The sequence below is a fragment of the Anomaloglossus baeobatrachus genome, chromosome 5 (genome assembly GCF_048569485.1).
Source record: "Anomaloglossus baeobatrachus isolate aAnoBae1 chromosome 5, aAnoBae1.hap1, whole genome shotgun sequence".
In the NCBI taxonomy this organism is placed as follows: domain Eukaryota; kingdom Metazoa; phylum Chordata; class Amphibia; order Anura; family Aromobatidae; genus Anomaloglossus; species Anomaloglossus baeobatrachus.
The window spans coordinates 472,426,147-472,441,556 of NC_134357.1; the positions used below are offsets into that span (position 1 = coordinate 472,426,147).

General features: G+C 50.0%; 1 protein-coding gene across 1 annotated transcript in view; it reads left to right on the top strand.

Annotated features, from left to right (window-relative positions):
* The first annotated feature begins 412 nt into the window (after window positions 1-412).
* PLEKHM1 (pleckstrin homology and RUN domain containing M1) overlaps window positions 413-15,410 on the top strand; it is a 35,458-nt gene continuing 20,460 nt past the window's right edge. The window contains exons 1-8 of the mRNA XM_075350654.1: window positions 413-491; window positions 1,300-1,380; window positions 1,813-2,057; window positions 2,976-3,581; window positions 4,013-4,295; window positions 6,319-6,487; window positions 6,573-7,430; window positions 8,607-8,752. Coding sequence (XP_075206769.1) covers window positions 1,333-1,380; window positions 1,813-2,057; window positions 2,976-3,581; window positions 4,013-4,295; window positions 6,319-6,487; window positions 6,573-7,430; window positions 8,607-8,752 — 2,355 coding nt within the window. The 5' untranslated portion in view covers window positions 413-491; window positions 1,300-1,332. The remainder of the gene's footprint in view (window positions 492-1,299; window positions 1,381-1,812; window positions 2,058-2,975; window positions 3,582-4,012; window positions 4,296-6,318; window positions 6,488-6,572; window positions 7,431-8,606; window positions 8,753-15,410) is intronic.

Here is a 15,410-nt window from a genome sequence, read left to right on the forward strand (position 1 = left end):
AGTATACGGGGCCCTGTGCTCGGTCACTCTCAGTATACGGGGCCCTGTGCTCGGTCTCTCTCAGTATACTGTGCCCTGTGCTCGGTCACTCTCAGTATACGGGGCCCTGTGCTCGGTCACTCTCAGTATACTGTGCCCTGTGCTCGGTCACTCTCAGTATACTGTGCCCTGTGCTCGGTCACTCTCAGTATACGGGGCCCTGTGCTCGGTCTCTCAGTATACGGGGCCCTGTGCTCGGTCACTCTCAGTATACGGGGCCCTGTCATCCCTCAATATAATGGCATGCTGCTGCTGCTCCTATGATAAAGCGTTACTCATCCACCAGACTCGCGCGCATTACGCTACACGTGATTTACAGCTGGTGCCGGTCACGTTATGTGGAAGCTCCGCCCCGCGCTGTCGTCACTCTAGCGGTACACGTGACCGGAAACCAGCTGTTGTTTTCCCTTTGGAGCCCGAGTGCAGCGACGGAAGCCTGTGTGGCCCCTCAGGTAGAGGTCGCGGGGCCCCTCACTGGCTGTGGAGTTAGAATACGTTCCAGTGATAGTAATATAGCCGCACGGGTGCCGCGGTGTGAGGGCGCCGCCGGGGGGCGCTGCGTTTCGCTTTGGGCTTAGTTGTATATTTTTCGGTTGTGGGAGTGTGGGGGGGCTGCTCGGTGATTTGGGGGTTGTGCGTGCGTGTGTGTTTTTTGGTGGTCCTAGATGTAAGGGAAGTCGCTGGATGCATGGTGGGGGGGGGGGGGTTGGGTGCTGCTGCGTGCTGGGGTCTTACACGTGGGGGCTGTTGCTGTGTGTGCGTTACATCCTGTTTATTGTTGGTCAGTGGGATCCTCATGGGGAATGTAGTTGGGGTGATTGTCGTGTTCCTGTGGTTGCTGGAGGTGTTGGATGCTTTGTGGGGTCTTTGGGGTGTTGTGATGCCCCTCATTGAGGGGTCATTGGTGAATATGGGCACTGTTGTGTGTATTGATGCTGTGTATTGGGGTGAAACTCACTATTTGGGTGCTTTAGGGAGTGTGTTATATATATATATGAGATACTTTGGGATGTTGTTTGCTGACCTTGGGGTGTAGCTAAGTTCTAGGTTGAGATTAAGAGGCATCTTGCTTTGAAACGCGTAAAGAGATGATGGGACTTCACTTTTCCATCCTTTGTCATATGCTTTCTAACTTGACAAGGCAAAACTGTCCGTAGCTAAGTGTAGGGGTTAGGGGTGTTGGAGGGTATCTCGTGGGATGTTGCTATCAGGGATCTCTGCTTTTGCCTCCATATTTAGTGTCACCTTCTTTCCTCTCAGGGGACATGTGACTGATTGTGTCGAAGCGCTGACATGTACTCGCCGCAGACCCCGCTCCCGGACCCCAGAGATGTCAAACAGGTATTGGGGTCCCCTGTTTTGATCTCGATCTTCTTGCGCCACTGGATTAGTTTTATCACTGGCACCAATCATATTTTTGGTCAATAAATGAGGGGATTGTGCCATCTCTGCTGTGTCCTGGCATTATCTGTGGTGTAGGGTTATCCTGCGGCTATTGTGGGGCCTCTCCTATGGTCAGATAGAACAATCTCCACCACTCTCCCGATGACTGATGCCCACAGGTGACAGTGTTCCCACATATGTCTTCCAGGTGCCAGCCTAAATCTTATGTTTCAATTCTTAAGTCTCTTTGTATAGTTTTGATAAGTTTCTGTTGTGTGCTGTAAAGGTGCATGTGGACATTTCTAGCTGAGTCTTAGGAGAGCCCTGTGCAGGTGGAGAAGGAAAACCTTGGAGGGATTTCTTGTAATATTGTTTTTCTTCTCATGACAGAATATAACAAAAAAGTTAGCGTCCTCGCTCCGCGCCCTTCAGATACGCTATGTGACGACTGATGATGTTGTCACGAGCGACGATGATGATGCGAATGGCTTGTGTGTGGCGCTGGAGGCCATCTTTGTCCATGGACTGAAAGTGAAGTTCATCAAAATCCAAAACGACAGAAGGAGAAATAAGGGGCGCCACATCCCCTTACCCCAGCCGGCCTTCTGGCCCCTTCTGAAAGCGATCACTCACCGGTCAGTGCATGGAGGGTAAAGTCTTTCATTAGTCTGTTCTGCCATTACCCTGTATACTGGTCTGTCCTCCGTATAGCATTTTGTCATTACCTTATATACCTTTCTGTCCCCTGCATACTGTCCTGACATTGTCCTGTATATCAGTCTGTCCATATACCATTCTGTCAGTACCATGTATACCAGTGTGTCCCCCGTATACCGTCTTGACATTACCCTGTACCGCTTTGTCCTCCGTATACCATTCTATCTTTACCCTATATACAGGTCTGTCCCCCGCATACTGTCCTCCGTATACTGTCCTGACATTACCCTGTATATCGGTCTGTCCCCCATATACTGTCCTTTCATTATCCTTTATACCCGTCTGTCCCTATATACCATCCTGACATTACCTTGTATACCGGTCTGTCTCTATATACCATCCTGAGATTACCCTGTATACCGGTCTGTCCCTATATACTGTCCTGACAATACCCTGTATACCGGTCTGTCTCTATATACTGTCCTGACATTACCCTGTATACTGGTCTGTCCCCCGTATACCGTCCTGACATTACCCTGTATACTGGTCTGTCCCCTGTATACCATCCTGTCATTAGCCTGTACAGCAGTCTTTCCCCCGTATACCTTCCTGTCATTTCCCTGTACAGCAGTCTGTCCCCCGTATACCATCCTGTCATTACCTTGTACAGCAGTCTTTCCCCCGTATACCTTCCTGTCATTACCTTGTACAGCAGTCTTTCCCCCGTATACCTTCCTGTCATTACCTTGTACAGCAGTCTTTCCCCCGTATACCGTCCTGTCATTACCCTGTATGCCGGTCTGTCCCCCGTATACTGTCCTGTCATTGCTCTATATACTGGTTCCCTCCGCTCAGCGGGTCGGTACGTAATCTTCTCCATGTTTCTTGTCTTGCAGCGACGTCTTCACTCAGCTGGAGGCTATAAGTTACATAACCAGTGATGTTGGCCGCTGTCGTTCTTGGTTGCGCCTGGCCCTGAATGAGTCTCTTATGGAGTGCTATTTCCTCACACTGCAGAGGGAGAAGTCCCGCTTGGTGGAGTACTACCAGCCATTTGCACTACTGCTGGATGCGGAGGATTGTGACGTTGTCCTCAGCTATTTGCAGGGTCTGTCCTCCCTGACATTCACCCTTTCCTACAAGTCTTCTATCCTGAATGAGTGGACGGCGTCCCCGCTGACATTATCGGGCCTGTGGCCGGAGGACGCTGAGCGTGTTGTGCCATATGAGCCGCACAGGAGGAAATCTCTGGACTCGGTCTCCCAGTCTTCTAGCTCTGATGACACCAACCATTCAATGATCAGTAACACTAAGGGGCAGCTGGAGTCGTCTTCTCTGAGCCTGGATAATAGCAGCACATCTTCCCAGCTTTCTTCCAGCCTGGGATCTGATGAACCAGTAAATCAGAGCTTAGTGCCTCCCGCATCCCCCAAGATCTCAGCATTTCCCCTACAAATTCCCGACCCTTGTGACGTTGTGGAGAGCGTTGATGCCGGCACGCAGTAAGTGCGGGTGGGGTTGGTTAGCCAGGGCAGGATACAGAGCTTATTTCCACTTCTGTTTTCCAGATGACAGCTCACATAAATGTCACAACCTTGTGTCACATGTGAGCGTTTACAGTCACTGGTCAGAGAGTGTGAGGCGTGATTACATGAGCCTATTTGGCCGCAGCAATAAAAAAACCTAGTATTACATCCAACTGTCGCAGATTTGCAGGATTTGTCAGTAAAGCAAATATATTTTAGCTGTAAATAAATAAAAACAATGGCAAAAACTGCATCACAAAACTGGTGTGTCACGGTAAAACCAACTTTTTTGCTTCTGTGGCTAAACACAACTCACAAATACACCCACATGATAGCGATCATTTGCGTTCGATAGCGGTAGGGCGGATACTATGAGCTAAATTATCTTTGACACTCTTTATTCTCAGGGACACAAGCACTGTGATGTCTGACGAGCCATCTCTGTATGATTTACCCATCCCCAAAGTCCTCAAAGCAGATGAAGAATACAAGGAGCGGTCAGAGCCTCCTGTAATAGAGACGCCTGAGACTATTCCCATCATAGAAAACACCCAGGATGCTGAGCTGGCTACCACTGAACTGCCCTCCTCTCCTTCCACACCGGCACATTGTGTGGACAACCATCCCATTCCTGCTCCTCCTAGCAACAGGTCTCTGTCAGCCAAGGCATCATCAACTGCAGAACTCCCAGTGAGTACCCACTGTAGTGCCAGTAACACTTTTGCTGACGGAAATCACCTATACACGCTGCTTGTCACTTTGTGGCTCTGCCTTACATATCTGTCATTATTGCATATGACCCTTCGCCTCGCTCTGTGTCCCAGCAAAACTTGTCGCCCCCCCACCTTCTCTCCGGCGAAACCTGCCCCCCCACCCTCTCCTTCTGTCCAGCGAAACCTGCCCCCCCGCCTTCTGTCCAGTGAAACCTGCTGCCTCCCCCAACTTCTCTCCAGCGAAACCTGCCCCCCACCTTCTCTCCGGCGAAACCTACCAACCCCCGCCCTCTCCTTCTATCCAGTGAAACCTGCCCTCCCGCCTTCTGTCCAGTGAAACCTGCCCCCCCCCTGCCTTCTGCCTGACGAAGCCTGCCTTCCCCACCTTCTGTCCGGCAAAACCTGCTCCCACCTTCTGTTTATCTTATTCCCTCTAACAATTGTTCTTTGGGGCCCTTTATATAGCAAATTTATTCACATAAACCCCAGAATTTCTTAAAAATTACCTTTTATTAGTTTTTGCTAAAATCCACCCATAGACAGACAAACAACAATGGGTATCTTAATTAGGCAATGATATAAATATCTTCAGTAATATAACCAACAGTTATGGAAATCACCACTCCAAACCAAGAATTTTTTGGTACTATTACTCCCACCAACTCCCCATCACATTTAGTTCATAATTTATCCATCAATAACTGCATAGATTCATACGATGGGACGACACAGATGAAAAAAGGAGGGAGAAAAGGAATTTTAGCAAAAAACTTATAAAAGGTAATTTTTTATGAAATTCTGGGGTTTATTTGAATAAATTTTCCCCACCTTCTGTCCGGCGAAACCTTCCTCCCACCCACCCCCATTTTCTGTCCAGCGAAACCCGCCTCCCCCACCTTCTGTTCGGCGAAACCTGCCTCCCACCCACCCCCATTTTCTGTCCAGCGAAACCCACCTCCCCTGTTACGGTTGCTGCGAGCACTGGAGACTAAGTCCAGATTTCTTGCTACTGCACATGTGCGAGCGCCGGAGACTAAGTCCAATCTTGGAGCCATTGCACATGTGCGGGTGACATCATCGCTGACACGAGGTCACATGTCTCTGACACCTTCTATGCCGATTGGTCGCTGGTCATGTGCTTGTGACGTCTTGCTCGGTGATAGGCCAGCATGACGTCACTCCTGTCATTCTGGAAGCGGATTGGCTCTGGTGTCCTCCATCTTGGATGAGGCACAGAGTCTATATAAGACCCTGACACACGCCGCATGGTGCTCAGTCCTCTTGGTTCATGCATATGAGTAGACGCTCTGTGCGTGTTCCTCTAGGCATTCCTCTGTCTATGCTAGGTGAGCGCTACCGGCAGGGTAGCGTTCTTATACCTTACAGCTTCGGCTGCTGTCCGTATCCTTACCTCTTAGGGGAGCGGACATAGGCAGGTGCCTGAGGCACATGGTCTGGCTGGGCCTTGTGATTGTACTCGTAGGTGGACGTTGCCGCTAGGGTAACGTTCCTTATACTGCGTCTGGCAGTTGTTCGTATCCTCGCACACTAGGGGAGCGAACAGAGGTAGGAGCTTTGTGCGGCTTACGCTGCTGTTCGTCTCTTTTGCACCACTAGAAGAGCGGACCTAGGTAGGTGCCATTTCGCACACATTGCCTTTGTCTCTGTGATTATTAACAGAGATCATTCCACACACCCTCCAAGTAAGGGAGGAATTGCTTTACTTTCTTATTATATCCTTCTGTGAGTTAACAGAGGTATTGCACTCTGCCATAGTCTGCAGCAAAGTCTTTGCACGGTGGACCCTGACTGTCTGATACTCCTTTCGGTTATTATCAGACAGCCCCCCGTAACATCCCCCACCTTCTGTCCGGCGAAACCTGCCTCGCTTCTGTTAGTTCACATTACTATTGAGGCAGTAAGTAGAGCCATTTTAATCTTGTGTTTTTTGTGTTTTGTTTTTTAATCTAATGTATTTTTTTTCCCCTCAATTTGTTCAGAAAAGCCGGAGCTGGATCTCTGAAGACGACTTCCATACAGAATCTCCTGTTATTGCAGTAGATGAACCCAGTATTGGACATTTGGCCTCCAAACTGCCAAATATTTCCAGCTCTGAGCTCCTGAAGCCTCCTGGTGTAGCCTTTAATGTAGTCCACCGCAGGCAGATTGGTAATTCCCATCTGTTCAATGCTCCCCCCTATGAATTCTTACCTTTTTAGTCTTGTGCTAATTTTTCCTATGTTGTTTCCCACAGGGCTGCCCAACCCGTTCCGTGGCCTCCTGATGCTGGGATCCTTGGAGCGTAAAAATGCCTTAGGCCTATACAAGCCGTATTACTGTGAGCTGACGCCGTATGAGTTTCGCCTGCATGTAGAAGGAGATGAGCAGAACTGCCCTGAGAGCTGTTCTCTGCTCCGCTGCGAATCCGTAGGCCCCGCACACAGCGACGGTCGCTTTGACCTTTACTTTCCAAGTAAAAAATTGTACATGAGGGCACCGTCTAAGGACGAGGCCCAAGACTGGGTGGACAGAATACAGGAAGCGGTTGAGAAGTTTCGACCGCAGAAGGATGATTGCTGGGAGGTGATAGAGTGGCCGGATTCCCAACAAAGTTCTGCACTTCCCAGGGAGAGGGCGTCCCCCTGCCAAGTATTTGACTGGACTTTCCAAGTGGAAGAGGAGACTGATATCTTGAAAGAGTCTGTTCTGTATATGAAGCAGCACAAGTCCTGGTCGAGGTTCATTTTTTCGCTGACGACGCAAGCACTGAAGTGTTTCCAGATACGGAGCAGGGAGAAGACTCTGTACAACATATACACTGCCGAGATGGTGAAAGACATTCTGCCGGACACCGGCCTCGGCAGCCCCTCCTGCTTCCGGCTGGTGACTACCAAGGGCTCCTTGCAGTTACAGGCGGAAAACGCAATTGAAGCCAAAACCTGGAGGGAGCTTGTCCGCGCTGTGTTCCTGGAGTTGGAAGATGACGCTATGCTTTTCCTGAGGGTGGCAAGCTTCCACATAAAACCTCACATCAGGGAGCACCTGCTCTTCCAGTACCTCCTGCATATCCCCACCGAGCGGGGGTTGGACACGCAGAACTTTAAGTGTGCAGGTGGGTGAAAGCCTGGGGGTCCTACGTAGATGCCGTTCTGCACGGGTTGTTAAATTATACACATTTATTGGGCATCACTAGATGACCAAATTAAAGGAGTAACGCCATTTTCCAATAAAAACAATCTTTATTTTGACATATATTTTAGCATAAAGGTACCGTATACAAGAGAGACACAGGCAGGAGAAGTAATTAAATCCCTATAATAATAACTGGGATATTCACACCCAGCCAGGTGAGTATCTGTATTGTTACAGCCAAAGTACACGTTTACAAATGAACACCCGCAGTGATGACCACAAAGTCCACATAAGCCATTTGCGAAACACGTGTCGGAGTGTGAGGGTCACGGCAGGATACCTCCTACCCAGGTGATGTAATTTTGCGATACTAATATGCTTGATGTTAGCCTATCTACAGTAGTTTGTATTTGGTTATGTACTCATGTGGACTTTGTGGTCATCACTGCGGGTGTTCATTTGTAAACGTGTACTGCATTTCTGAACTGTAAAGGCTCCCATACGTTTATGGACGTATGTGGGCTCTGTGGATACTGCTATGTGTGTTCAATGGTAATCTACACTGCACTTTTTGGAATTATCCCTTTGCTCTGGGGACCCTGTATACTCTTTTATTTATTTATTTATTCTTACGAGTACAAATTATCATGGGGGAACCCTGCATTGAAGAATCTGTGCATTACTGATGAAAAACGCAGGTGGAACCGCAGAGTCTGCACTTGGTCCATTTAATATATGATATGTTTGTAAAAATCATGTATGGGGGAACCTTGCATTGAAGAACTTTTTGCATCATTGATAATAATGCAGTTGGGATCACTGAATCCATATTTGGTCCATTTAATATATGATATTTGGCTGTAACAATACAGATACTCACCTGGCTGGGTGTGAATATCCCAGTTATTATTATAGGGATTTAATTACTTCTCCTGCCTGTGTCTCTCTTGTATACGGTACCTTTATGCTAAAATATTTTAAAATATATGTCAAAATAAAGATTGTTTTTATTGGAAAATGGCGTTACTCCTTTAATTTGGTCATCTAGTGATGCCCAATAAATGTGTATAAATTATGTCAATTGGAGTGCCAGTAGTCAATTATTAGGACATGAGGTTGTTAATCACGGGTTGTTAAATGTCTACTTTTGTTTCAGGCTGCCATAAACAGATTGGGTTTAACTTTGGTAAGGCGAAGTTGTGCGCGTTTTCTGGCTTGTATTATTGCGACTCGTGTCATCAGGATGAAGTGTCCATCATCCCCTCCAGGATTGTGCATAACTGGGATTTGACGGAGCGACCGGTGAGTACAGCTGGGATCTCTCTTCTCCCTCATCTGCCTAGTTCCTGCAGGTTGGGAGCAGCTCGCACCTCTTGTTCTGGTTACTAGGCCCCCTACAGATGGGCATTCAGGTGGTGGCACCCCCTTCACTTCACTGCCCATGTGTCATCTACTTTTTTCATTAAGGTACATTCACATGATCACATTTTCAGTCCTAGTGTTTGCTGTAAAGAAACCGGACCTCACACGGACAGCACTCGGGGCAATGTTATTCAGTTAGCCGGCTATACAAATGCCCGGTGATTTTTTTTTTTCTTCACATAGACCGAATGTCCTTTCGTGGATGAGACTTGCACAAAATAATAATCTGATCATTTATATGACATCCAATGTTAATGTATAAACTGCAGTTATTAACATAAGAAATTGTATTTGGTCTTGTAAGTTTCATGAACTATTGATGTATAAAAATGGCTGCCACACTGATGACGATACAGGCAGTCCCTGGGTTACCAACTCAATTTGTTCTGTAGCTTTGTTCATAACCTGGATATGTATGGATATAGGAACAGGTCCAGGGAAGAAAAAACAAACTAATACCTCATCTTACCACTCCCGCCGCTCCTCGCTACTCTGCCCACCATATTGTAGTCTTTCCATCATCCAATGCCGAATCTCCTGGCCTCCTCACTACAGACCAGGTCTTATGGCCACAACAAGGCCTCGATGGTCACTGCGCATCATAACGTTGCAACGTCATTGCCGTAATCTTAGGAGTCTCGGAGATCCGGCGCACGACGGCTGATAGAACAGGACTGGAGGGCAAGCAGTGAGGCAGCGAGATACGCGAGTGTTTTATTATTTTTTTAACCAATACCTTAGCCATCCGGTTCTCTTCTTACCATCGCGTGCACTGCATTTCAGCCCTGTTCACTATAGGCCAGGCTCCCGGCTTCACCAGAATTTACAGTTTGTCCTGAGGTTGTGATGACAACGTGACTTAACTTTGTTCATGGTAAAACCCCTTTAATTTTTAATCAATAGATCTTGGAATAATAATAATAATTTCCTCAATCGGATATGACTAAAAAAAATGTTTTTGTGATGTGATAATCTTATATATGTGCCCGTACTGTGTAATGACAGTGTCTGACTGTACGGACATGGTCTGATCACACCACATCTCATGGGCAGGGGGGACACGAGTATAAAGACATTACAGAATAGGATCATAGCTGATTCTTTATGTGAGGTAAAACATTTCTCTGCCTCTTTTTAAAAAAAAATGTTTTACCTCAAAGAATTATGTTCCTGTGCTATAATGTCTTTATACTCTTTTTTTCTTTATCGTTCCTATGGGAGACCCAGACCATGGGGTGTATAGCTACTGCCTCCGGAGGACACACAAAGTTACTACACTCAAAACGTGTAGCTCCTCCCTCCTAGCATATACACCCCCTGCTAGCCAGTCCTAGCCAGTTTTTTGCTTTGTGTCAGGAGGATCACAACACACACATGCATCCTTTTTTGATTTTCATTTTTTCTACAGATTTGGAAGAAAAGCGGGTCCACTGGACCCCCGGCATGTCCCTTCACACCCCCCTGGCGGCGGTGCTGTTAAGGTTGATTCAGGGCAAGAGCCCTTCATGCCGCGCTTCTTCACCATCCCATGCTGGGGCTCTGGCTTGAAGTGGGAGCCAACACGGTTCTCACTGCTTTGCAGGAGACCGGCCTCCATCCGCAGCCCTTTGACAGGACCCTGCTGGACGGAGCACTGGACCCCCACCCCACCAGGGACTGGACCCTGCGTCTCAAATCTAAGTATAGAGACGTTATTCAGAGGGTCCTTCTGCAATGTGGGGCACTTTATTAGGGGGACAGTGTTTGACTTTGATAATGCTGCTTGTACTGTGTTTCCGGCCGGTTCCACTGTTTTTTTCTGTGTACCGCGCCGATGATGCCTGATTTTCGGCCGCATGTTTAACTCTAGGCCCCGGCTTCAGCCGCGGCCTAGTTTCGTCTCGTTCCCCTGCATGTCAGTCATGCAGGGGGACGCTGCAGCGCCGCCCGCCGGCCGCTCTGCACAGGGGAGGACACTCCTTGTTGAGGAGATGATTCCCTCCCCTGTACATTTCTTAGCCCTCCGATTCCCGCTCCTGGGTTAACCCCCGCCCTCCCCCCTCACTCTAGCGCCATTTTCTCAGCGTTCTTAGTACGCTGATCGGCGCTGGCTGCTCTGCAGTGCAGAGGGAGTGAATATCTGGCTGGGGGTCCAGGCTTGGAACCTGGGGGGGCACTCACAGCGGCCTGACAAGTCACAACCTCTGGTTGTGCACTTTTATATACTATCAGGGCATCGTGAAGGAGTTAATTCTTTATTATAGAACCTCCTCCTCAGCAGCATGTCTCACTAGGAGCAAAGCTCCAAGGCTGTACACTACATGTTCTGCATGTAAGCTCATATTGCCTGAACCGGCACAGACCCATCCTGTCATGGTTCTTAGGTGGTGGTGCCTCAGCCTGGAGTCTCCCCAGGCTGAACCCCTGTCTTGTGTTTTCTAGACATTCTAGACAGAGCCCCCCACCTCTGCAGCAGGTCTCACAGAGCGAGGCTGCAGGCTGTTTTTTATTATCCACTGCTGGTAGTCTCGTACGGCTGTACCGAGCTCATAACCGCTGTGGCCCCTCAGCTTGGAGCCTCATGCATGGTCCCTCCAGCTGCTCTGGGTTCGGTGGCTGACCCCTGGGGGAATCTTTTTCCAGGGGTCGGCTGTCCCGGCATCCCCTGAGCATGCAACCCCCTTCTCAGGGCGTTTTCTGCTTGCTCAGCAAAGCTCACAACCCCGTCCTCCTGACAGGGAGACGCAGGGTCCCCTGTCCTCCCCGTCCCGCAGCTCCGATACGAGCTGACCCACTGGACGAGGAGGATGTCTCTATCAGGGGCTCGGACGCTGCTTTACGTACTTTGATCCGTCCGTAGATGACGGGGATGCGAATGATTAGATTGCGTCCATTATATTGGACCTCCATCCGCCTGTATCAGGGGAGTATTCCCCGCTGGCAAAAAGGCATCAGTATACCTTTAACAAGACGAGGAGTGTGTTCCTTAACCACTCCAGTTTTCAACCCGCTGCGTCCAAGCCCGCAGCCTGTCCTGCAGATCCCACAGCGGGGTTCTGCTGCCTGTCTCCCCCTCCCATCAGAGGTGGTCAAGGAGTGTACTCATTCGCCAAGCGTGGCCACTCCGGTGTCCAGACTTTCAGCCCGGATAGTTGTATCAGTGGCTGACGGCACCTCTATAAGGATCCCACGGTACATTAACTTTGTACTGGACCTCAATCCGCCGGAGTTACCTTATCTAGGTGAACACAACGTGTGTTCCTTAACCACGCCAGTTTTCAGGCCCCTGTAACCAGCCCAGGGTCCGCTCTGACAGTCGCTTCCCATGAAGCGTGATTCTGAGGACTGGGTTTCCCCCGTCCACCAATGATGGTCAAGAGGTGGGCTCATTCACCTCAGGTGGCTCAGCCCGGACCGTTGTGGCTGATGGCTCCTCAGAGGAGATGCATTCCCTCACAGGGACTCTATGCCCAAGACGGTTGCCTGAACTTCCAGACTTCAGTCTTTCCATCCTCTGCCAAGTCTGCCATGCTGGACACCGCACAGCGGTGGTTTTGGCTACTTTCCTCGCTATCCGCAGGTGTGGCTTCGGCAATGGAAGGCAGATGCCTCTATAGAGGTTCCTTGCTGGGCTCCCCTTTGGTGGGACCAGTCTCTTCGGAACCAACTAGATGAAATTTAGGAAGCTCTCGGCGACGAGAGTTCTTCCTTGCCACAAACCTAAACCAGGGCAGGAATCAGTTGAGGTTTCGGTGGTTTCCGTTCCTCCTTCTGATCGTCCTCTAGCTCGGCCTTAGTTCATAGAACCAAATGGCTTGAAGCTGCGTCTTCAGAAGACCGCAGGAGATGCTACCTCGGAGTCAGCTTCCTCCGAGCTATCTGGCCACGCCAACCACCTCCTTGGTCGGTGGCAGGCTCTCTCCACTTGGCGACGTATGGTTCTACCACGTCTCCGTTCAGTGGGGGCGAGTTTATATCTCCCATGGCTACAGGATGGAATTCTGTCCACCCGCCAAACAGATTTTTTCTGTCAACTCCTCCCGGCTCCAAGGCCGCCGCCTTCTCACAGGCCGTGGCATTTCTTGCAGGCCAACGGAGTAATTGTTCCGGTTCCCGACTGGGAACGGTTCTGAGATTTTTGCTTAAATCTATTTCTAGTCCCCGAAGAGGGCGGTGCTTTCCGACCTGGATCTTTAGCTTTTCAAGCATGGTCAGGTGTGGCGTTTTCACATGGAGTCTCGGTCTTGTTCCGTGTGTTTTTTCACCGGATCAATCAAGAACCCAAGGAGATTCCCTAGCAGCCATCGGCATCAGGGATGCCTTTCGGCAAGGATCAATCGCAGTTTCACACCAGCGTTGACTACGTTTTGCCATCGGAGTGGTCCAATTCGTGGCTCTTCCCTTTGGGTTAGCCACGGCCCCTCGAGTATTCTCCTTGGGGCTGCTGTGATTAGGGTCCTGCACCCCTAGGGGTTGGCAGTGATCGTTTGCCCTGGACGGTTTTCTTCTCGGGGTTTCATCCAGCGCAGACTCTTAGTAGAGTACTTCGCTTACTCTCGCCACTCTAATCTATTCGGGTGGCTTGTCATTCTGTCCAGGTCCACTCTGACTTCGCACCAGAGGTTTTCAGGGACGCAATTCGAGACTCTGTCGGCACTTGTGAAGCTGCTCTTAGTCGATCAGTAGTCCCTCCGGGTCGACGTCGTTCTATCAGACACCAAATAAGGTGCTGGTCAGACGGTGGCGTCAATGGAAGCGATTCCTTGCCCAGTTTCTCCTGCGTCCTCTGAGACTGGAGGGTTTCCGCTGTACACGCGACCTCCCTCCTTCTCGGAGTGGTGGCTTCGCCACTGACCAGGGGCTCGTTGCAGTGGTGGTTTCGGCCACTCTGTCTCAGGGATGCTCCTTCCTAGCCCCGTCCCGGGTGATCCTCACCAGGGTGCTGGTCTTTCCGCCTTGGGAGCAGTATATCTCCACCGTGGAGCGCAGGGCACTTGGACTCTGTCCGATTCAGCCCTCTGGTTCAATGTGCTGGAAATCAGAGCTGTATTTCTAGCTCTCTAAGCCTTCACCATCTGTTGGCGGCTAGGCACATTCGAGTCCAGTCGGACAACGTGACAGCGTTTTCCTACATCAACTTCCAGGGCGGGACATTCAGCCGTCTGGCAATCTTGGCGACTCATCATTCTTCAGTGGACAAGGGACTCCTAGTCCACCATATCCGCAGCCCACATCCTAGATGTGAAAACTGCGAGGCAGACTATTTCAGCTGTCCAACCGTGGTCCACAATCCTCAGGTTTTGCGGTAGGCACACTGGTTCATGTTTGATCCCAGCTTCGTCTCTACCTCTTGCCCAGAGTCCTGCGCAAGATCAGTTAAGGGGGCCGTCGGGTCATCCTCATTCTCCAGACTGACCCAGGCAGGCTTGGTACCCTGACCTGCTCCTTCTGTCCGTTGGATTGCCATGGCATCTTCCGGACCGTTCAGACCTTTTCTCAAAAGGGTCCGTTTTTTCCGTCAGAATTCTGGATTCTCAGATTGACGGCGTAGATCTTGAGTCCTGGATCTTGGCGACTTCTGGTATCCTTCCTGAAGTCATCTCCGCTATGACTCGAGCTTCAAAGTGTCCTTTGACCTTTTTAGCCTTGCCGACCCTCCTGTCTCTTTCACAGTCCGGTTTACAGCTAGGACTATCCCTCATACGGGACAGGTCTCGGCTCTGTCAGTATGTGCCAGCGGCGTATCGTCCGGCTGGCTCCGGTGCGCTCCTTTCAGGGCGCATCTCACATTATTCCGCCTTTCCTGCGGCCTATGGAGCCCTGGGACCTTAATCCGGTCCTCCCGGTTCCCGGAAACCCCCCTTTGCGCCTCTTAGGGAGGTTTCTTTGTTTCATCTTTCACAGAAAGTAGTCTTCTAGTGGCTATAATTTCCCGCCAGAGAGTTCTAGCTGTACTCTCTCGGAGTCACCCCCTTCTTGGCCTTTTGCATCAAGACAAGGTGGTCTCCGTCCGACTCCGGACTTTTTTCCCTGAGGTGGTTACTGCTTCCACCTTATCCGGGGCAATTTTCCTGCCTTCCTTTTGTCCGGCTCCTGTTCATCGTTTGAGAAAGCGTTGCATATCCTGGATCTGGTGCGGGCGCTCCGGATCTATGTGTCTTGCACCGCCGTTATTAGGCAGTGCACCTCTCTCTGGTGCTGACCGCTAGTCAGCGTAGCGGTCTCTCGGCATCTAAGCCGACCCTGGGTCGTTGGCTTAGGTCGGCCATTTCCGAGGCCCAACAAGTGTACTCAAGTGCCTTCCCCGCCGGGGATCAGAGCACATTTGATCAGACCTGTCGGTGCCTTTTGGGCTTTCAGGCTCCAGGCTACGGCTCAGTAGGTCTGTCAGACTGCAGCTCGAATTAGTCTGCATACTTTTTTCGAAGCTCTATCCAAGGCATGCTTATGCTTTGGCAGACGCATCTTTCAGGCGTCTGTCGCCCATTTGTGAAGTTAGGTTTTGCCTGCTTCTCAGTTGTCTGTTTATTCCCACCCATGGACTGCTTTGGAACGTCCC